The sequence below is a fragment of the Myxocyprinus asiaticus genome, chromosome 18 (assembly GCF_019703515.2).
Source record: "Myxocyprinus asiaticus isolate MX2 ecotype Aquarium Trade chromosome 18, UBuf_Myxa_2, whole genome shotgun sequence".
Classification (NCBI taxonomy): Eukaryota; Metazoa; Chordata; class Actinopteri; order Cypriniformes; family Catostomidae; genus Myxocyprinus; species Myxocyprinus asiaticus.
Window position 1 is genome coordinate 13,116,442 of NC_059361.1, and position 23,808 is coordinate 13,140,249.

Here is a 23,808-nt window from a genome sequence, read left to right on the forward strand (position 1 = left end):
TCTTCGCAAATTCTGTGGAATGATGTTCAAGGAGGTTGTAGGGGAGAGCGAGGCACAAACTAACACTTTTTGGTTTTCTTAAGTTTGTGTAAATGCACTTGGGGTTTAAAGTATTTTCTTTTTTCGCATTAATTTTACACATGACCGGTACAAATATTTGGTTTTGTTTTATGAATACAGCGTGTACTTTTTTCGCCACCTGGAAAAGGAAAGTGAAATGTTACAACCTACGGGTTACAACCGCCTACTGGGCACGTTGTAACATGACCATGGCTGTGTCTCGTTTGGAAGGCTGCGTGCTAGGTAGGACGCGTCCTTTGAAGGCTGCAGTATACCGAGCGTCCTCATATAAACAAGTCTCGTTTAAAGGAGACGGCCTTCGTAGAACAAACGGAAACGGAACGTAACATGGTTGCTATGACAGCACGCCACTCTTCAACAAGCGCGAGCGCTTTGAGTTTGAAGGGAACAAAGTCCCTTTAGCAGGGAATGTATGAGGTACATTTTAGGAGAGTTATAATGATGTAAAGAGAAAAGAAAATAGATTTTACAGGTGTACTTTTAGTGTAATACTTTATTGTAATTATATATTAATATAATTATACATATTATATACTCTGCACCCATCTACTGAGGTACTTCAACTTGGGAATTAACATTCCTTGTGTTTTAACATCATATTTACGGGCAAATTGGCGTTGTTTTTTTTTTTTTTTTTTTTTTTTTTTTTTTTTTTTTAGACGTTTCCGTTGAAGCAAAGTATTGTGGGTTGTGAGTGCCCAGAAGGATACACCTCATGTATCCTCCGAATTCCCATGAAAGAAGGTCGCATTCGAAGGCTGCATTCGGCGTGTCCTATGAGACAGCCTTGATGACGTATGCGGCCAACAAATGCGACCTCCAGAGGACGCTTCCTTCCAAACGAGACACAGCCCATATTACCAGTGGTCGATGTAAATTATTTGTTTATTAAGGGGGATGTGTAGTCAAAGAAAGGTTTAAAATAAGTTTTATTTTTTTATTTTTTTGTGGTGGGGGGATGTGTGTATTACTTATACTTAACCCCCCAAAATTTAAATAAGAAACCTTTTAAAAACCTAGTTTAAAACACTTATGTCGTATTCTCAGAAATGTAATCTTTGTCGAATTTAGTTTCATAATTAAACAAAATAAAAAATCTTTATAGCATTTTCTATAAAAATAAATAAATAAATAAATAAATAAAAAATCTAACTTTCAAATTGTCATGTGGTGTAACCATTAAGTAAAACTTACAATACTTTCTTTGCACCTTGAATGCATGAGAGTATAAACAACTTATTAATTTCCAAAATGTTTTCAAGGAACATTTTTTTTTTATAAATATTATTATTTTTTTGAGTAAAAAATATCAAGAATTTTTCTCAGGGTAACACCACATGAACAAAATGTGCTTTTTCATAAATGCCAAAATAAATATCAGATGTTTTTGAAACATCTTCCTTTCTATATCCGTTGACCGTTGGGTATTCCAATTTCTCCCATTCATTTTAATAGAAGTGGCTCGTCTATACTAAATAGTCTCGGTACCAATGTTTATCTCAGCAAACTAAATACTGACAAAACACTATTTATAGTTTTTATGGTCAACATAAACAACAAAATGGCTACCTTGGTGGACAAAAAGCTTTTTAATATATGAATCATATTTTAAAACAATTGTTTCACTGTTTATTTTTTTAAGAAATAACAATAAAATATTATTCAGAACTAGTCATGCCAACATTTATTTTTTCAGGAATTTCAGATTTTAATGGAACTTTTTTTTTTTTTTTTTTTTACTGTCTTTGGACACCACATCACATTATTTACTTTAAGCCCCAGAAAGAAAAAAAAAAAAAAAAAAAAAATATCAATATGACTTTAAACTCAGCAACTGAAAAATGTTCATCATAGAAGAGCTGTATTCAAGTAAATGGTTTGTGTGAATTGCATTTTTTTTTTAATGTATTTTTAATTTAATAGATCAGGATAAAAATGAGCATCACTTCATTGACACTTAGGACACATGGCCATAATATGCATCTGTTATCCTCTGTAATTGTATTTTATGATTAATTTTGTAAAAAGAATCCACGTTATGATCATGAAAACGTTTTTTTTTTTTTTTTTCTAGATCGCTCACTGCAGACACTCATTTTTTCTATTCCAGTCTACTACTTGACCATGTTTGAAAGTGCGTGAAACATTTGAAAACTTGTGGCGTAAGTTTCATGTGAACACTAGGAAGGACAAGTCAACCCATGGCAAACTCCGACATACCTGTTTTACAGTATTTTCAGAAAACCTGCGTCTTTTTTCGCAGTGGAGAGGGAGCTCGCGCTCTTAAGGTTGCCAGATTGCGTGACTAAAGCTTCACACTGGCAGCATATATTCAAACTGTACATGTATCCAAATCTGATTGGGGGATTTCACCTATAGTAATCTGGCAACCTCACACATGTCGATACTTAATTCTGACCTGCCAATCGCCCTTATTTAAAGTCTGTTATTTATCAAACGTATTAAAATTAAATATTAAATATTTTACTTGCATGATTAGTTCTTAGTAATACATGACGTTTGTTCTAAAGGGGATGGTAAGGAGGGATGGTGGTTTTACAAGGGGGATGCTTTTTGGTATTTCTTGCAACAAGGCGGATCCCCTCGCTTCCCCCCTCGACTCCAGCCCTGCATATTACAGTGTAAAATCCCCCTCTAACAACTGTATCTGATCTAATTAAAATAAATAGAAGATAAACTAAAATATGATGTCAATAAAAGTCATTTATTATCTTTGTCATGTATAATATAGCAGTAAGTTTGACACAAATACACAACAAAGCCACAGCTCTCCCCTGCTTTAGGTTTGGTGTGTTCCCTGCATGAGACTGCACTTTTTTTCATCACAATTTACAAACTGGGTAACCATAATTATTATTTTTAAATACCCAAAGTATTCCTACATCACATACTTCAACTGCACCATAAATGAGGGGGAAATAAAGTTGTAATTTTCGGTGTGGTGCGCTTTGAATGAAAAAGGTATTTATTTTATCATGTCAGGTTGGTAAAGCTGTAAATATAGCCAATTGTTTTTTTTGTTTTGTTTTGTTTTTTTTTACTAATATTTACAATGGAAACGTTAAGTTCTTTTCTTGTATATTAAAGAGCATCTATTATGGTTTTTAAGCGTGCCTAATTTTATTTTAAAGATCTCATGCATCCAAGGTCAAAAAACACTTTAATTTGCTCATAATTTAAATTGCAGCATTACCTTTTTTTCCCAGTGTCAAAAACGACTCATTCAGTGATCCGTTCTAAAGGATTCATTCTAAACTCCTCCTCTCAGAGAGCATACTCTGCTCTGATTGGTCAGATTTCCCAGTCTGTTGTGATTGGTCTACCGCTGTGTAGTGTAGTGTTTGAGGGCGGGTCAAAGCTGTTCAGGAGCAGTCAATGAAGACCAGAGGTGGGTTTTTTGTTACCAAATTACGTAGGTAAGTACAGGTAAGTCTGGAATTACTAACGACTCGTTTCAGGTGTTCAGAATCGGTTCTTTCTTTTGGGAGTCAATAACTCCATTTGTCGTGCACTCACACAGTGCCTCACACAGTGCTGTGAATGAAAAAAAAAATATGGCAGCCGTATGTTTTTCAAACCGCGGTACACAGTGAAACTGTTGAATCTCTATTCTGCACACAAACCTTATCATTCGCATGATAAATACGTCATCACTACGACACACACCCTTCACGGTATCGGCTCTGCTTTTGTTCACTCTCGCTGGGTTTCCATCCAACTATTTTTATGCGCATTTTGAAATTGCACAAGAAATCCTGAATGGAAACGCTTGATATGCGAATAAACTTTCTAAATTTGCTTAAAATTTAATGCGCTAGGAGGAGGTGGATTTTCTAGAGTTTTGCATTAGTTAAAATGCACATTAAGGTGATGGAATGGTTTATTCGCAAAACGATGACGTGTTTTGACCATTTGTGTATGTGTTATGAGTGTGCGATAGCTTGATGTGACTAGCCCACGGAAAGGTCCGACCTTGGCACACAATTCTTTGAACATAGTGCTTGTCATTTGGAAGTGTTTAACCCACAGCTGGTCAATAAAGTCGGTCCTCACAATCCACCAGAACAGTTATGAGAGCAGGTGCTCACAGGTATGCGGAGACTGGCGGTGTGTGGGCATCGCAGCTATTTCAGCCCACATTACATCTGATATTACACTTATTCTGTGGTGTCTTGTGGATGCATTTAATAAAATGACATACTTGCTCCAGTCTTGCAAATAAAACTGTCCCCAAAGCAGGGAAGGGTCATTCAGCTGCTCCATCAAGACGAGGTGGCTCCCTCGTGATAAAGCACATTAGATAGTGGATGGAAACATGCAACAATTCGTATTTTCTTAAGTCAAATTTTTAGAAATGCGCTTAAAACATGCAAAACATTTTCGATGGAAACCCATAAAGAGATAGATCCCAGGATTGACCCCAGATAGGGTCTGATCCCGGGATCAAATTTCCAGACACTACAGCACCGGCTTGCGTTCACAAAGAAGGCACCCTGGCATTGATCCTGCCAATATCCCAGGATCAGAGCCCAGTGTGAATGAGGTTTCAGATGTGAATGACTTTTTTCTTCTGAAGAACGCAAACAAAGATTTTTAGAAGAATATCTCAACTCTGTTGACCTATACAATGCATACAAATGGCTAGGAACTCCTACCACTACTGGTGGGCGAGTGCGGACAGAGTTGGACACCCCAACCCCAACCCCCCCCAAAAAAATAAAGATAGAAGGACAAAATTAAGAAAAAGAGGTATGTAATAGGAGAAGAGAAGGAAGGATGAAATAACATCGTAGTCATCACTGGGATGGGTGTCACATTTTCGATTAACAAGTTTAACAGCAAATCTCATCTGGTTTCTCTATATGGGGATGATGAGTAATGGAATGGAATGAGAAAAGTGTGATGATACATGGTAGGACTGAAATTACTTTTAAAAAAATCGTATCAGGTGAGCAGATGGTGATAAACAAACAATAGACTTTCGAAAATAAATTAAGAAGAATTATTTCCATGACATTTGAGGGTTGCATTTGGTTATTTAATTTTACTGCAGGCCACAAACCAGAAACAGCACACCACAAGAAAGAGAAAGAAAGAACGAGAGAGAGAAATAGTTTGTAAATGAATTCTGAAAGATTCTGTAAAGGGACAATATGTCCAATAAATAAATTAATTAATTCAGGATGCTCCACCCTTGTCGGAATGCAGAAGACTCTCCCGACTCTCCAAGAAGGAAATGTGAGGGCGATGACATCTCTCTCTCTCTCTCTCTCTCTCTCTCTCTCTCTCTCTCTCTCTCTCTCTCTCTCTCTCTCTCTCCAAACTGCTCCTAACAGTGACTGTGAACATCAACCAGAAGTTGAAGACTGCAGGAAGATCGTCATTTTTATCATCCTACATGTAGTATTCAGGCTCTCTTTCCTTCCTTTTTATTTCTAGAACTCTCTCATAAACCCAACAGTTGTCTTTCCCAAAAAAACTCACTTAGGGGCCGTTCACATCGAACATGTTTTTGCATACACTTTTGACCGTTGCGCTGTGTCTCGCTGTTTTTTCAGCGTCTCGTGCAGAAGTAGCGTTTTTTTTTTATTTTTTATGCTGTGTCAAGTTACAAATAATTTCTAACTTTTAAAAATGTCTGTTTAGACAACTACATTCTGTACTTTTCAATGCGTCACGTCAAGCTTTTTTTTCTCGCAAGAACGTGTTCATTGCAAAAAAAAATAGTGTTCTTTTTGTCTTGTTTTCCAGTAAAAATATCAAAACATTCTTAAAACAAGTTAAATTTATTTGAGATGCAAAATGACAAGATATTTTTATATTTTAAAGATATTTGTCAATGGGGTAAGAAAAAAAAACGAAACAAGTTTATTTTTCTTACCTTTTGGCAATTATTTTTCTTGTTTAACCTCCTAAGACCTGAGCGTGACTGCTGTGTGCATTTTCCATTTCCCTTTTTGATTTGTAACTAGTAGCCCCTAACAAACACGCAAAAAAATAATAATAATAATTAAAAAAATTCTAGAGCAAATAGTTTTCCTAAAAATTTATGGCAACATATATGGACAGTGGGACTAAGTTGTGAAATTTTAAATAATGCCAAGCTATAGAAAGTCAGATGTTTTTTTAATCACATTGTTTATTATGTTTCCAGGAGTGCTGTTTATTCATGTTTTCGATACGTTACAGACATTACATCAGAAATTTGCATAATTAATTCTGATTCAAAGTAATGGCCAGCATCATCCAATCACTGCCAAACTTGTTAAAATAAAATTTAGTTATTTAGTGAATGACAACCTCCAACGTGCTGTCTGTCTGCACTGGTCTCAGAACAGGTGGAAATGCACCTTATTTTCATCCTAACTCCATATAAATCCTCTGAAAGCAATATTTCTTAGATTTTGGATGAACCCGTTGATTCTCAGTGTGTGCACAGTAAATATAGGATTTATAAGGAAAAAATGTGTTAAAGTACACATTAGTGTACATTATTTTTAGCAGTGTGGCATTTCGCGATAAATTGCTAAAATAAAAATAAAAAATGGCATATTGGATGAGACTAGAGACTCATCATTTGATCTCATTTGACTCAAACAGGTTTCAGTGTAAAAGCTTAATTAGGTTTCTTACCAGATGTAGTTTTGTTGGTGTTTCTCCAAAAGACAAACTCTACTGTGATCGGCGCCATGTTATTTGGTCACATGACTCAGTGCGTTGAAACTTTATCCCTTTACTGACAGCACAGAGTTTCCTGAACTGCGATCACTCGGTTTAAATTAAATTAAATTATATGTCGTATATAGTGAAGCCAAAATACAACGTTGATGCATGTGTATGCTGGGTTGCTCGAAGTTAAAGCATAAACCTTACTAAATGTTGTTAGATTTCTCTAAAAAAAATACTTAATATCTTGTCATTCTGCTTCAAATCTATATATATATATATATATATATATATATATATATATATATATATATATATATATTGAAGCAGAATGACAAGATATTAAGTATTTTTTTATATATATATAAAAAATATATATATATACAGGTGCATCTCAATAAATTAGAATGTCGTGGAAAAGTTCATTTATTTCAGTAATTCAACTCAAATTGTGAAACTCGTGTATTAAATAAATTCAATGCACACAGACTGAAGTAGTTTAAGTCTTTGGTTCTTTTAATTGTGATGATTTTGGCTCACATTTAACAAAAACCCACCAATTTACTATCTCAAAAAATTAGAGTATGGTGACATGCCAATCAGCTAATCAACTCAAAACACCTGCAAAGGTTTCCTGAGCCTTCAAAATGGTCTCTCAGTTTGGTTCACTAGGCTACACAATCATGGGGAAGACTGCTGATCTGACAGTTGTCCAGAAGACAATCATTGACACCCTTCACAAGGAGGGTAAGCCACAAACATTCATTGCCAAAGAAGCTGGCTGTTCACAGAGTGCTGTATCCAAGCATGTTAACAGAAAGTTGAGTGGAAGGAAAAAGTGTGGAAGAAAAAGATGCACAACCAACCGAGAGAACCGCAGCCTTATGATTGTCAAGCAAAATCGATTCAAGAATTTGGGTGAACTTCACAAGGAATGGCCTGAGGCTGGGGTCAAGGCATCAAGAGCCACCACACACAGACATGTCATGGAATTTGGCTACAGTTGTTGTATTCCTCTTGTTAAGCCACTCCTGAACCACAGACAACATCAGAGGCGTCTTACCTGGGCTAAGGAGAAGAACTGGACTGTTGCCCAGTGTTCCAAAGTCCTCTTTTCAGATGAGAGTAGGTTTTGTATTTCATTTGGAAACCAACGTCCTAGAGTCTGGAGGAAGGGTGGAGAAGCTCATAGCCCAAGTTGCTTGAAGTCCAGTGTTAAGTTTCCACAGTCTGTGATGATTTGGGGTGCAATGTCATCTGCTGGTGTTGGTCCATTGTGTTTTTTGAAAACCAAAGTCACTGCACCCGTTTGCCAAGAAATTCTGGAGCACTTCATGCTTCCTTCTGCTGACCAGCTTTTTAAAGACGCTGATTTCATTTTCCAGCAGGATTTGGCACCTGCCCACACTGCCAAAAGCACCAAAAGTTGTTTAAATGACCATGGTGTTGGTGTGCTTGACTGGCCAGCAAACTCACCAGACCTGAACCCCATAGAGAATCTATGGGGTATTGTCAAGAGGAAAATGAGAAACAAGAGACCAAAAAATGCAGATGAGATGAAGGCCACTGTCAAAGAAACCTGGGCTTCCATACCACCTCAGCAGTGCCACGAACTGATCGCCTCCATGCCACGCCGAATTGAGGCAGTAATTAAAGCAAAAGGAGCCCCTACCAAGTATTGAGTACATATACAGTAAATGAACATACTTTCCAGAAGGCCAACAATTCACTAAAATTGTTTTTTTTATTGGTCTTGTGATGTATTCTAATTTTTTGAGATAGTGAATTGGTGGGTTTTTGTTAAATGTGAGCCAAAATCATCACAATTAAAAGAACAAAAGACTTAAACTACTTCAGTCTGTGTGCACTGAATTTATTTAATACACGAGTTTCACAATTTGAGTTGAATTACTGAAATAAATGAACTTTTCCACTACATTCTAATTTATTGAGATGCACCTGTGTGTATATATATAATTTATCTTGTTTTAAGGATATTTAGGTACTTTGTAATGTAAAATAAGAATACTGAAAGATTTTTTTCTTTCTTTTTGATTACTTTTACTTTCTTTTTTTATGTTTTGTCTGAATGACTTCTTGTTCTGTTATTTTAAACCACAAAGGTGATGTTGCCACCTTCATGAGTGTTGAAACCACATTGTCATTGAGTTCTAGAACTGTAACTAGCAGTCAAATGCCACAGAAGATTCTGAAAAATTCTGTCATCACTGTTGAAAAACCAGCATAGACCAGCTTGAATTTCCATGCTGGTTCAGACTGGTTTATTCTGGCTAGAGCTAGTTTGGTGCTTGTCTGACTAGAAAAATGTAAGAAATTCTAGTCAACCAGCATGGTCTTTCTGTTGAAGCTGGTTGACCAGGAAAGTCTTGCTGGTTAAGCTAGTGAAGAAGCCAAGTACATCAGCATCCATTCCACAACATATACTGATGACCAGCAATGCCAATCTTTTCAACGAATTGAGAGTTTCTGTATATTAGAGGGTGGTGTGTGTGTGTGTGTGTGTGTGTGTGTGTGTGTGTTGAGAGGGGGATGTTTTAACTGATTCAACAGATGCAATCCAATCTGTCAGACAACGCTTGTGAGGTTACAGACATTTTCTCATTGCCCTGCCAGCTGCATACCAATGCAGTCCAGCCCACCGGAAGGACAAGCGCACCTTGCTTGTTCTCTTTCCTTTTGCGTTTCCTTTGGCACTCAGTATCTTTGTGCCCTGTTCTCTCGCTCTGTCTCTTACTGGTGATAGATTTGTTTTCCTGGCACCCTCTGGCAAGTCATTCGCACCAATGACAGTGAATTAATCTTGTATCATCATTAGTTATCTTTCTCCTTCATGACTCCCTCCAGAATAAACACTTGGCCAGATAATGTCAGATCAACTGGCTGTGCCGCCCATTGTGTGCACCACTTTATCTTTTATGTTTTTTCCTGTTTCCTGCAAATGAAACATTTAGACTCAAAAGTAAAGTTGCAAATGGCAATATGACCTGTACTGTGTATCCAAAGCAGCCCTGACCTTATCTTTGTTTGTGTGTGAGTGTGTGTCCTGGGTTTTGGGGGGAAGGGGGGCATTGGTGACATCACTGCCAGGGAGGATCCGAATGGACAGGAAAGTCAATTAGAGTTTAACTGAGTTTACCAGCTGGTAAGAGAGAGAGAGAGAGAGAGAGAGAGAGAGAGAGAGAGGAAAAAGGGGAGGAGAGCGCAAAAGAGAAGGGCAGACCGATTGAGAGAGGAAGGGAGAGAGTCATCTACAAAGCCAGAGGGACAGGAGGGAATTTAGCCTGCAAAAACTTTCCAGTTTTTTTCTCTTTTATTTTGTCTTTCTCATTCTCAGCTGCTATTTTGCATCCTGGTGGTGTGGAGAACACAAGAGCAGGGTGGAGGAGGTGAGGGGGAGCAGAGGTTGGTCATTTAGAGGGAAGCCGGTGGATATTTTGTAAGAGCACTCTTCTCTGACACTCACAACAGGATGAGTGTGTAAGGAAAAGCTGGAGAGACTGAGGCTCACCCTGCCTTATTTCATTATAAACGCACTCGCAAACCAGGAGAAGACGACAGAGAGGGAGGCAAACAGTGTCTACTCGGAAGCGAACGAGAGGAGAGGGTCCGTAACGCTGGAGTCCAAGGACAAACCATGGACTCTGCACACCGCCCACTTTACCTGGATGTGAGTACCACACAAACACATATGCAAGCACACAACTTCCACAGTAAAATGCCATAAGACTTGCAATATCAGTTATATGGAGCCAGTAATATGGAAACTCATCAATTATATGGAGACTTACATAGTGCCAAAACAGATTCAGGTAAAAAGTGGTACCCTGCAATTGTTACCTTAAGGAACTATTTCTACCTGATCTAATCTTTAAAATTAGTTTTGTTGGTATAACATAATGTAGTCAGGTTGATTCAGACATGTTCAATAATATTTTTGACTTGAATCAAACCAGTTATTTTAGATGTTACCACATTTTATTAGGTTAACATTTTTGTATGCATCATATAGATACAATCTGATTAAACTCAAATCTAATCAATCAAATCAAACAGCATCAACCATAAAGTTGTATCCACACCAGAATAATTTGTTGCTCCTTGCCAGTCTTCCTCCTTATTAACTGTCTTCACTGTGATAAAGATTCACACATTGCTTTTGCTCACTAAACCTGGTATTGCTCACCAAATCCTAACAGCAGAAACAGTGTGAAGATGCTTCATCAGATCACATGAAACAGACAGGTCAATGTTTCCAAGTCAAAGTGGCAAGTTTGAGCATCCAAACACCATTTTCCTGCTAGGCTTTGTAAGGGAACATAGAAGACTTCTAAAGTGCTATGAATTTCTTATTGTGGCTGGCTATCATCAGGAGCACATACTGTAGGAGAAGAGATTGGAGTGTGCATGGGAGGGAAACATATTTGATTTAGCTCTGTCAGCTTGAGGGAAAATACTGTATGGGCAGAAATACACAATGAACAGGCAATCCCTCTCTGTACTGGGTGAATTTCATAAAGACACATTCCACTCATAAAAAGGGAAGTTGTGTTGTGATATGTCATGTGTTGTTCCAGAGCTGAGAGAACTTTTTTATCCTCCTTTTTAACCCCCCAAGGGTTCTCACTGGAGTTTTTAAGAAAATGTTAAAATGTTAAAAAAATCGTTCTACTTGGTCTAACCCTTAAAAATGTATTGTGTAGATTAGGTGTAACCTCATGTACTCAAGTTGATAAAGTCGTATTAAATAAAATTTTTAATGTGAATAAAGCCAATTACTATAAGTGTTACCACATGAAGCACATTTTTGGTTACCTGATAAAACATTTTTACAGTGTAATGAGTTTCCACATAAACAGAAAGACTGAAATAATTTGCTCATATTTGGATGTGTGTGCACATCTTGTTGATTAAATGTGAAACAACTGTTGATAAGATACAGTAATATTGTCTGAGGGTTTCAGTATCACCAAATCCGACAAATGAATATCAGAAAAGTTTTAAGTTTTGTTGAGCGAGTGCTCTGTTAATATTGTGGAAATGCTATGTTGGGGTTAAGGAAGGATTCTGGGAGGAAATACCTTGTCTGCTATACTCTACTCATCCATGGAGAGCACTTTAGTCTGTTCTGAACCTTTGGCAAGCAACATAGAAAGTGTGTGCATGTTCCTCTATCAGTCTGTATCGAGTTCTGGAGTGTGACTTTCAGTCTGTACCAGAAAGGTGCATGTCGGCATGCATGCATATGTGTATGCACCTACAGTATGTGTTCATGTCTATGCTGAAAAAAACAGCTTTAACCAGCCAAGGCTGGTTTTCTGGTTGATCAGGCTGGTCTAATTTGCTGGATTTAAAAGGGTTTTGAGTACTTGTCAGGTGGTCGACCAGCTAAACCAGCTTAATACCAGACATTGGCTAGGCTTGGAGATCAGCTAAACCAGCTTGGCCAGACTTGGAGACCAGGTAGACCAGCTGAAGACCAGCTTTGCCAGGCTTGGAGTTCAGCTTGGCCAGGCTTTGAGAACAGTTTGGCCTGGCATGGAGATCAGTTAGACCAGCTGAAGATCAGCTTAGGACCGGTTTTTCCAGGCTTGGAGATTAGCTAGACCAGCTGAAGACCAGCTTTTCCTGGCTTTGAGACCAGCTAGACAAAGTGAAGACCAGCTTGGCCAGGCTTGGAGATCAGTTAGACCAGCTTGGCCAGGCTTGGTGATCAGCTAGACAAACTGAAGTTTAGCTTGACCAGGCTAGGAGACAATCTTAAACCAACCAAGACCAACAAACCAGCTTAGGCTGATTACGTTTTTTAAGGGGTATGTGTGGACCTCTGGTTTAGAGCATGAACAACTTATGATCCTAGAAGATTTTTAAGGGCACAAACTGAGATTTGGGCTGCTGTCATTATCTTTTAATTGGCCCAGCTTGGATAACTTACGATTCTGTGCTAATATACTCCAATAAAACCACCCTGCAAACTACCTGCAGTATTATTATAATGATTTCACCTACTTAACGCAGCAGAACAGAGACACACCATCTGTGACTTCTCATGTGCTTATAGCAGTCAAGACTTGGGGGAAACGTACCAAAAGTGATCTTACTGTTTGCATTAAAAAAAAAATGGTCTTTTAAAGGTATTTGTGTATTTTTTATTTTGATGTTAAAATACTTTCTTGTATCCCAGCTTAATATGGAAAGGCAGCTATAAGTAAGCCATTCGTAGGTTTAGTTTACCAAAAAATGGCTCTGTGGCGTAGTTCTTTGGGGAAACTAGTTTGAAAATTCAGTTTTGTGCCACTACTGGCACAGAAATTCCACACTTCACACTTCACCTTTCAGTAACAGATGACAAAATAGGGGGGAAAGAAGGGCTAGGAAGAAGCAGTCTAGGGAATGAAATAAGGAAAGAACAACAGGAAAGGAGAGCAGAGGGACGAAGGGATGGAGGTACGGAGTGAAATGTGAAACATGAAGACAGCGGTGGAGGATAAATCAGCAAGAAGTAGAGGCACCATGACCCCTACTGCCATGCACCGCTGACTTCTTGGTAAAATAGAGGCAGAGAGCGAGAGAACTGACCTTTTCTAGAACTATGTAGCTCTGTAACAATATATCAATTTCAGTCATGCTTAACAGGAAGGCAACTGATAAGAAAAAGAAAGAAAGAAAGAAAAATAGGAAAAAGATAGAGACTAAAAAAGGAAGAGAATGAGAGATAGCAAAGCCAAAAGAGATAAGTGGATAAAAACAGACACAAAAAGACACACTGCTCTCCACTGTCATGTCGGTAGGTCAAATCTCTCTGGTAATGGCACGAGTCTGGCTGGCTTTCCTCTGGCGGGTCACCCCTCGCTGTCTGTTCTCGGGTCAGTCAGGAATCTAATAAACGCCTCTCTCCACCTCCTCTGCATGATTACTCCTTTCCCCGTAGAGGAAGTGATTACATGTGGTGAATTCAATCACAACAGAGACTATAACACAGATATAGCATGAACACACACCAATGGGGGAGGGACTGCAGGGAAGACAAAAGTGTTTAATGAAGTTTTAGTGGGGAGGCGGCCCTCAGGAGAGCTGCTCTTTCTGAAAGTTACACCTCTGGGTGGAACAATTGAGTGAATGGGTAAGAGCCACTCAATGTACTTTACTGCCGGATGCTGTGGGCGTGGGGGACCATCTTATCCTGTGTGTCCTCCGAGGATTTGGCTGGAGTTTTGGTGAATGAGAGAGAGGGAGGGGGGTGTAGAGGACTTCAGGAGTACTAAAATAAAAAAATAGGCCAACATCCTTTTCTCCAGTAACTGCCAGTGTGTTTAACACCTGTAGTTTAGGGTAATCCAAGATTCCCACAGGAGTCACTGCCCTGAAAGTCCTGACTTGAGCAGTTTCAACATCAAAAGAACATTTAGTTTGTGTCAAATGCAAGGTTTTGTTCCTGGCCTCTGTGGGGCCACCCAGCTCCTCCTTAAGGAATATCCTGGGCTAAATAAAAGTTCATCCATGGAACACAAATGGAGATATTTACAGAATTAACTAGGTGTAATCCTTGTGCCTCAGTTCTTTGGTCACTTAAATCAAATTAAGTTAAATTAGCCCATACATCTCTCTTAAACCCCACCAAAGTGCTTATTTGTAAAAGACCATTTAAAGGTTTAAGGGGATTCAGAGACAGTGGACTTATCAGAAGAGTTCACTATTGTAAGCTTTGTGAAGATCTTTTCTGGATCATAGCGTGTACCCATTAGCTCAGAATGATATTGAAAAGCAAGATCTGAGCTTTAGAAGAAACATTAGGAAGGGACAGTTCACCCAAAAATGAAAATGGTGTCATAATTAACACTCCTTCATATTGTTTCAAACCCATATGGCTTCCTTTATACGGGGGAATAAAAATGAATTAATGAATATTTGATTCATTGGCAGTTGATTGAAACATTGAATGTGATGTACAGCATAGGTCACATGGGATACTTTTATGATACTTTTGGATCCTTTTTGAAGCTTTAAAGTGACTGAATATCAGTTGCTATTGTATTGAAAAGACGGACAGGAATATTCATTCAAATTTCTCTTTGTGTTTTGCATAAGAAAAAAGTCATACAGGTTTTGAATTAAATGAGGGGTAAGTAAATGATGAATGATTTTTCATTTTTGGGTGAACTATTCCTTTAAATTAACCAATAGAGTGAATGTTACAGTCTTTGTAGATAGATTTTATTGGTTTGGTTTGTAGTTGACATCACCATGAGATTCTACAACTTCCTTTGCAAAGACAATGCCTTGTTTTGAGTACCTTGTTTTGAGTTCTGTTAACATACAGTAGGTTAATGACATGCTGTTCAGTGTTACATATATCCCTATGCCCTTTTGACCACACTAAGCTGTCAGGTAATATCATACCATCATTTTCAGTAGCTGACAGTAGGGCTGTCAACTGGGCTGAATCGTTAAATTCAATTTTTTACCTTAAATATTACCAAAATTCAAATTAAATTGATGTTGTTTCATCAGTCAACAAGAGGGTGCTATGAATACATATAAACCATAAACCATATTATTTCAAAGAACATTCCTGGTTGTTAAAAAAAGTGCATTCCATTTTAAACAAAAGTGCATAAAAAAAAAAATAATAATATTTAGCCAGTGAAGGAGGAAAATCTTCAATAGACAGTTCTATGATAGTTATATTTCCAGATTCAGCTGAACTCGGTGGTGAAGCGGCTCAGACTATGAGCCCAGGCAAAGGCTGTTTAAACTGGAGTACAACAGAATGGAATGAAACGTGAAGATCTCGAGACACACACTTACAAATTGAACTCCTTTCCTGACAAAGTGCTTTAAACCCCATTGCATAGTCTGAGAAATCCTGATTAGAGAGCAAGATGCAACCACCAAAGACCTCCACCTAAGGGGTCATTCACACCGAACTCTTTTGCAACCATCCACACAGTTAACCATTTGTTTTTGACCATTTGAATGTGCGTTTTTATCTTAAATTCTGCAAATATTTGAATTTCAAACTTAGTGGCAGTCTTTATTTTGCATAATAGTGACAACTTCAGGAAGAAAAATAATTCTGAGGCCACAAACAAGATCCAAACAAGCTTGAATGATGCAACCCTTGTCCAGGTTATGTTACGTTAAAAACATAATGTAATGTAACAAAACACAACACAATACAACAGAAATTAGCATATAGGTTATACAATATGTGCTTTCAAGAACACAACACTCAGATGATAGTGTTGTGGGTTATTCTCATTTGTCAGTTAAATCAGCTCAAGAGAAACAGGCTAATGGTCTAACTATTGTGGGCCTCTAAATAAAAAAAAACACAGGTCCATAATCTCTGTGAAACTACTTCAGTTTTCTTCTGATGCTGTTTCTGTGATTACTGTCTCTAAAACAACAAATACCAGTAAATCATTAACAAAAATACAGAGTGATAGTTTCTTACCACTGTATGTAACAAAGAAGACTAACTACCTTTAAATCATTGATATATGACAAAACAAATCTAAAGGCCTAGGATCTGGAAGTAAAAATATATACATTTTTAAAATTCATTGGATAATTGATTTTTAATGATAACTTAACGATAAACTTCCAAGACAGACTACCGTGACTCTAAGGATGTTAATCAATGGTATATGCTTCTGTTGAAGCCATCAGTCCACGTTATTTTAACTTTTAACATCAAAGAATTTTCATAGAGAGTTGCGGCAAACAAACCGCGGCAAAAGACCTCTGCAGTGACCTTCAACTTCCATGATGCACTGTGAATGATGCAATCGAGGTGGCTCCCTACACTCTCAAACTGCTTATTTGAATTTATCTGTATATTTTGCTATAAACTTAAAATATATTGTTTTTATACTCAAAATCAACAACTTACAATCACTAGTTTAATATTTTTTCATTGTTATTAATATGATTACGTCATTTGAAATGCTTCATGGGATTGTAGTTTATTACCTCATTAAATAAATTAAGGACACAGTCTTTTTCATTATGTCTGATTTTTTTTTTTTGGGGGGATTTTTTTCTCCTAATTTGCCTCCGCGTCTGAGACAGTCAACCCGCGCATCTCATCACGTGGCTTGTTGAGCGCGTTGCCACGGAGACATAGCACGTGTGGAGGCTTCACGCCATCCACCGCGGCATCCGCGCTCAATTCACCATGCGCCCCACCGAGAACAAACAACATTATAGCGACCATGAGGAGGTTACCCCATGTGACTCTACCCTCCCTAGCAACCGGGCCAATTTGGTTGCTTAGGAGACCTGGCTGGAGTCACTCAGCATGCCCTGGGATTCGAACTAGCGAACTAGCGAACTCCAGGGGTGGATTATATCTGATTTTTTAAAAAATTTTAATTATATTTTTGCTCCAAATCAAAGCATCTAATGTTGTAATTTACCTCGGAGCTGGTTGGTTTGGTTCATGGCTTAGAATGCTTTTATGAAGACCTGGAAAAAAATTTATGGAAAAAACACTTCCAGAACCAAAATGGCTGAAAAGGTGAGGGGGCACTCTATTACAACAGATAAAATCAATGCCTGACTGTTTTTTTCAAGCACTGAAGCCTTGTGTTTTGGCTTCTGAAAATACAGCAATTAAAACGGTCTATGACATTTTAGTTAAATTCCAATATAACTCAATACCAAGACAAAACTGAACCTGATTTATGCATAAAAGAGAAACACACACACACACACACACACACACACACACACACACACACACACACACACACACAATGAAACTATTCAGGTGTGTTTGTTTAAATACAGCCTGTTTACATTGTGTTTTCAATGCTTGTCCATCAGTATGGAATGCTGGTTTTTGCTTGGTCAACTGGCTTTACCAGAAATGCTGGTTGATGGCTTTGTTAGTCAACCAGCTAGACCAGCACCATACCAACATAGTCATTAGACCAGTCATTCATGCTGGTCTATGGTGATCTTTCCAGAAGGGGGCTGTCTAAAACTGACTCCTGTTACCTCCTTTTTCACAGGTCCAACATGTTCCCTGCTAGCCTACTGGTTCTGATGATCCTGCTGCTACCTCAAGCCTCATCAGGTCACCAGAGGGGTCCCAGTCAGACTCATGGAAACCTGCCCACTGCTTTAGAGCCTAGTTTGGCCCACACCATTCAGAACCTTCTGCTGACCCACCTGGGCCTACAATCACACCCCAATCCCAGTGCAGAGGCACAGGTGCCCCAGTATCTTCTGGACTTGTATCGTTTCCACACTCAACAGTACCATCTAATCGAAGACCCAGAGTTTAGTTTCCCCTCCCAGCATGTGCAAGGAGTCAACACGGTCCGATGCTTTCACCACATAGGTATGAGCAGTTATTTTACATGGAGAACTTTGATTCTCTTGGCAGCCATAAAGGTTAAATTTACCACTAACACAGCACAGAAATGTGTGGAAATCAATTAACTCACCTTTGGTGCCAGCATGGCCATTGAAAAAGTAACCTGTGGATTTAATGTTCTTAAGTTTTTAACTTCAGTCTTGGCATTGGCGTAGACACTTTGGAACAGGTTGAGAAGAAGTAGCTAATTTTCAAAAGTGCTGCTAGATAATGATGTGTAATTATTACTTAGTTGGGTGATTATGCCATTACCTGGAGCAACCAGGTAGGGGATGTGTTTAAACAATATAGAAAAAAACAGTATTTTACAGCTAAAGAACTCTGTCTGTCTCTCTCTCCCTTTTCTCTACCTATATCGTCATCAGAGTCTACAAGTTTGCCAGAGGAGCAGGAAGGGACCGCAGACAGTTTTCATATTGGCTTCAACCTGTCTTCCATTCCATCCGATGAGCGTGTGGTGTCCGCAGAGCTACGTTTCCTGCATGAGGGGCCAGGCGCAAGTTCTCACACAGTCAGCCTTTATCTTTTCAATGGTGACCCCGAGTCAAAACCCAAACTACTCCATTCTCGTCAGCTGACTAGAGAAACAAAGACCACAGAAGTCTGGGAAACCTTTCCCCTGCATGGAGAAGTCTTCCAGAGTGTATCTGAGAGGTCAGGGAGCCTGTCTTTCATCCTGGATGTTATCACAGATAACATCAGTCTTCCAAAAGAGAGACATCTGCGGGTGCGCAGGTCCGTAGGACAGGACGAGCCCAACTGGGCAAGGCAGAGACCCCTACTGGTGACGTACAGTCATGATGGGCGCACTGAACCATTTGTGCCCCTCAAAAAGCGGCGCCCTGCTGGCAGACGAGGCAGGGGCAGATGGACTGGTGGCAGGTTTAAGGATGAAAGGGGACAGGGCTTGGATGTAGGCTGGCGGGGGGGATGGAATGAAAGGCGAGTGAAACGGAACGGCGGGAGGGCCGCCAAGCTCAAACGCCTCTCCCGTGCTCGCTGCCGTCGGCACCCTCTGTACGTGGACTTTAAAGATGTAGGCTGGAATAAATGGATCGTGGCCCCATCCGGTTACGATGCTTTCTTTTGCCTTGGTGAGTGCCGCTTCCCACTGGCTGACCATATGAATTCATCTAGCCATGCCATGGTGCAGACACTGGTTAACTCAGTTAACGGGGCGGTGCCACGGGCCTGCTGCGTTCCCACAGCTCTGAGCCCCATTGCTCTACTCTACCTGGACCAGGAGGAGCGTGTGGTGTTAAAGAACTATCAAGACATGGTGGTAGAGGGCTGCGGCTGCCGATAACAAGAGACATATGGAATAAAATGAGAGAGAGATTAGGGAATTGGGGGGGTATTTAAAAGCAGAATCAAAGGGAATAAAGGTAGGAGGTGAATAAAGAGATGTAAAGTGAGTCAGCAAGAGAAAGAAAGCGAGGTAAAACGGTTCTTATATTGTCCACGAAATCTCTAAACTCTTTAAAGTAATGGTTCACCCAAAAATGAAAATTTGGAATGAATAGTTACAATGAATAGAAACTGTAGCTTTAAAGCTTAAAAGCACCATAAAAGCAGTCTACACAACTTGTGCACTATATTCCAAGTCTTTTGAAGCCATATGATAGTTTTGTATGATGAACAGACCAAATTTAAGTCATTATTCTCTACCCTCACTCTCATTGGCACATTCATGAGAGAAATGGCAATGTTGTTTTGTGTTTAATATTTTCAACAAATTGGGTAATCTGGTTCCCAAACCAGTCTGAATGATTCGTTCATGAATTGGACTGATCCATTTCTTGAGTTCAACTCACTAACTCAATTCAATCACAGGAGTTAATAGCTCACTTGAGATGAATATTACCAGTTCACAACCAAATTTCAGTTTGTTTCTCACCCAGTGCTATCATATGGCTTTAGAAGACTTGCAATGTAGTGGATAGAGTCATATGGACTGCTTTTGTGGAGGTTTTGTGATTTTTGTTTTTAAGGCACCAGTGTAATGCATTTAAAAGAGTGACCTGAATAGTCTTTTTGTGTTCCACTTAAGAAAATCATACAGGTTTGGAACAACATCCTGGTGAGTAAATTATGACATAATTTTAATTTCTGGGTGAATTATGCCTTTAACATGAGCACCTTTCCACAATCCTGACTTCTTGTGTCCAGTAAAGCTTTGTATTTGTGTGAACTATGACCCTCAAAAGCACTCAGTTCAGATGTGACGTGTCAGTCTTACGTAATATACTCCAGCTTTCTGTCTTTCTGTCATTGTCCAATAGCTGTGTTCTTCTTGTTGTGTCTTTGGTGCTCCTGTTCCATATGTCCTTGCTTTATTAACATCATGTCACTGACAACTCAAAGGGATCAAGCAGCAACCATGGACTCATGCACAAAAGTGCTTTATATCAAGGGGAGACTTGCTTGCAAGGATTGGACTGTTCATCTCTGGTTGGAAATTCAACTTCAAAGGATGTGCTGTGACAGAGACAGTAACTGATTACAGGGCGCTTCTCATTAAGAGCTATTTAAAATCATGACAACAAGAAATTATTATGTTATTGTTTTAATGTATAAGTGCTGTTATTTATGGTGACCTGTTATTTTTGTTAATGGTGCAGTCCAAAGAAAGAAAAGTTTGTAAAACAAATAATTCTGTGGTAGTAAAGTAAATCTAATTTAAGAATGCATATATATATATATATATATATATATATATATATATATATATCTGTATATATTAGGGCTGTCAAACGATTAAAATATTTAATCGCGATTAATCGCATATTCTTTTTAAACATGAGTGGACAAAATATGCTTCATCCAGATGTATTTTTCGGTCATCCACACAAAACCTACCCCACCAACAGAGTTGAACAACAGAAAATTAACACAACTCAATTCAAATTATGTACAAAATATGGTAGTTGTAAGTGTATTATGTCAGGATTTATTCGCTTCTTTTTGTGGAATTTTGACAGACATAATCTGCGGAACACAAGGCAGGTGTTCAAATGGCAGTTGTCTTGCCGCTGCAATCATGTTACAAAGTTCCGAGCTCTATCTGTGCTTTGCGGGCATGTTCTACTGCTGTGCTACACTGATAAAATGCTTGGTGCAGGTATCAGCATAATGTCTCCCACTATCTGTTTTCCCAACGGTCAATACATGTGACATTAGCGCCGTTTGCGCGAATTGACTTGCTTCTCATGAACTACAGTTTATACAAATGTTCATATTACGCGTTAAAAACATTAGTGGAGTTAAATTAATTTTGTGTTAACGCATTAACTTTGACAGCACTAATATATATATATATATATATATATATATATATATATATATATATATATATATATATATATATATATATATATATATATATATAAATAGCAAAATATATGGAGTATTTAATCTTGACAAATACTGCAGATATACAAATACCAGAACGCCTTATAGATCCATTCATAGCCAGTCAAAACTGGTGTTGCTCATCTATTATTTGTAAATCCACCGCACTGAATAATGGCAGCTTTATCTTGGCATTGATTTAAAGGTGCACTCAGTAAGTTTTTGTTTGTGTACTTACACTGACACCTAGGGGCATGGATGCAGCATCATTCAAACACAATATTTTTCAGGTATACGTAGATGCCATTGTAGAAAATCAGTATTCACAGTAAACCATGATTAATTTAATTCACGAGTGAAAGTGTCCAATAACAGGGCGGTTACTGAGATTAAGTGAGTAGTATTCGTCTGGTCATGTGATCCTAACATGGTAGCCCCCATGAGGGGACCCTCTCCATGTAGAATAAAACAGGTTTTATAAGGTAACTGAAATGACTAGAGACTTCATCAAAAGTGAGTCATCATGATTATATACAAAATTACGATTAATTTCTTTAGGAGTAAAACTTTTAAAGTTAAAAAATTACTGAGTGCACTTTTAACTATGGGCTCTTCACTGACAATAGAAGCTTTGTGAAACAAAGAAAGTTGCCTAAACATTTCACTATACGGTGCTGAAATGTTGTTACGGGCCATAAGTGTGCCAGTTTGTTAATTGGTATTCTACATAACTTTGTGTCATTTGTCATCATGTAGTTATCACACATTTCAAGACAAGAGGCAGTTCAAAAAAGCTAAGATCATCACTGCTTTTGGTCCAAGCTTATTTCGATGTTCTGTCATAAATAGCTGAATATATTTTACCAGTGTGATGCTTTACTTGGAGAATGTAAGCAAAAGCTTTTAGAATGTCTGGCATTGTATGGAGCCATTGTGAAATGTGTAATAAAACAGCAAATAAATCAGGCAGTACTAACTCTCAAAGGGTTTTCTTTCAAAACAACAAAACTCTCATTCTTTGACTTTTTATCTCCTTCTTCATAATTGTTTTCTGAAACCCTCAAATAGATGTACTAAAATCAGCCAGTTTATTTTTCAGTCTTCATCAATGAGAAGCACACCATACTATTTTTGCAGTATGTATATAAGAACTGTATGCATGTAATGACCTGCTACATTGGCCAAAATATGCAGCACACAACCAGAGCACACTGTGGAATCCTCTATTCCACAATGCAATGCAATGCAATGCAACTTAACTTATCCTTCCATTTACAGTGTGATCTGCTTCTTGTTTTATTATTTAAAGGGATATTTCACCCAAAAATGAAAATTCTCTCATCATTTACTCACCCTCATGTTATCCCAGATATGTACAACTTTCTTTCTTCTGCTGAAAACAAAGACTTTTAGAAATATACCTCTGCTCTTTACTATAAATCTCCACTTTCACTTTCACATTATTCTTCTTTTGTTTTTGTCAACTTGCATTCTTTGTGCATATTGCAACCTACAGGGCAGGGAGGAGAATTTATAGTAAAAAATGACTTAAATATTGATCTTACCCACACCCATGCCCTTAAGATATGGATTTAACCACTGGAGTTATATGGATTAATTTTATGCTGCCTTTATATGCTTTTTGGACCTTCAAAGTTCTGGCCACCATTGATTTGCATTGTATGAGATATTCTTCTAAAATTAATTTTTGTTCAGCAGAAGTAAGAAAGTCATACACATCTGGGATGGCATGAGGGAAGAGTAAATGATAAGAGAATTTTTATTTTTTATTTTTGGGTGGACTATCCCTTTAATAAATAAATTAATTAATTATTAGAGTTAAGAGTGCAAACATCTTCATACAAACTGAATGAACAATACAAAATATCTGTATTTAATTCAGAGACGATAACTGAACACCACTTACACTTACACTATATATATATATATATATTAAAAGATACTAGGCATTATACAGTACCTAGTTATCAGTATGCAGTAAGCACTATGCTTCTATTCCAATCTGAAAATAGCAAATGCATAGTCTACACCTACAGTATATCAAGTGTGCATATCACGTAGATGCTCACAAAGAATTTGAGTATAAACAACATACAGAGACACTAGAAAACTGTATTGTTGTGAAGTCTTGAAAACATTCAGAGAAAGAGAGAGAGATAGAAAGATCTGGAGGAAGGGAGGAGTATACAAAGGCTGCTCACACACTGTAAAACCTTTGCATACGTTTATCAGTTCTCAGTCATTATGGATTTATTTCTCAACAT

At 38.1% G+C, this 23,808-nt stretch overlaps 1 protein-coding gene across 1 annotated transcript; it reads left to right on the forward strand.

The window, feature by feature from the left end:
• Nucleotides 1–10,014: 10,014 nt before the first annotated feature.
• bmp16 (bone morphogenetic protein 16) lies at nt 10,015–22,515 on the forward strand. Its single transcript, XM_051724835.1, has 3 exons — nt 10,015–10,456; nt 17,805–18,136; nt 18,538–22,515. Coding segments are annotated over exons 1-3 (1,275 nt in total). The 5' UTR covers nt 10,015–10,454; the 3' UTR covers nt 19,479–22,515.
• The last annotated feature ends 1,293 nt before the right edge of the window (nt 22,516–23,808 follow it).

Coding starts and splice junctions, on each gene's coding strand:
- bmp16 (XM_051724835.1), top strand. Junction 18,137..18,537: donor CCGATGCTTTCACCACATAG/GTATGAGCAGTT, acceptor TATCGTCATCAG/AGTCTACAAGTTTGCCAGAG.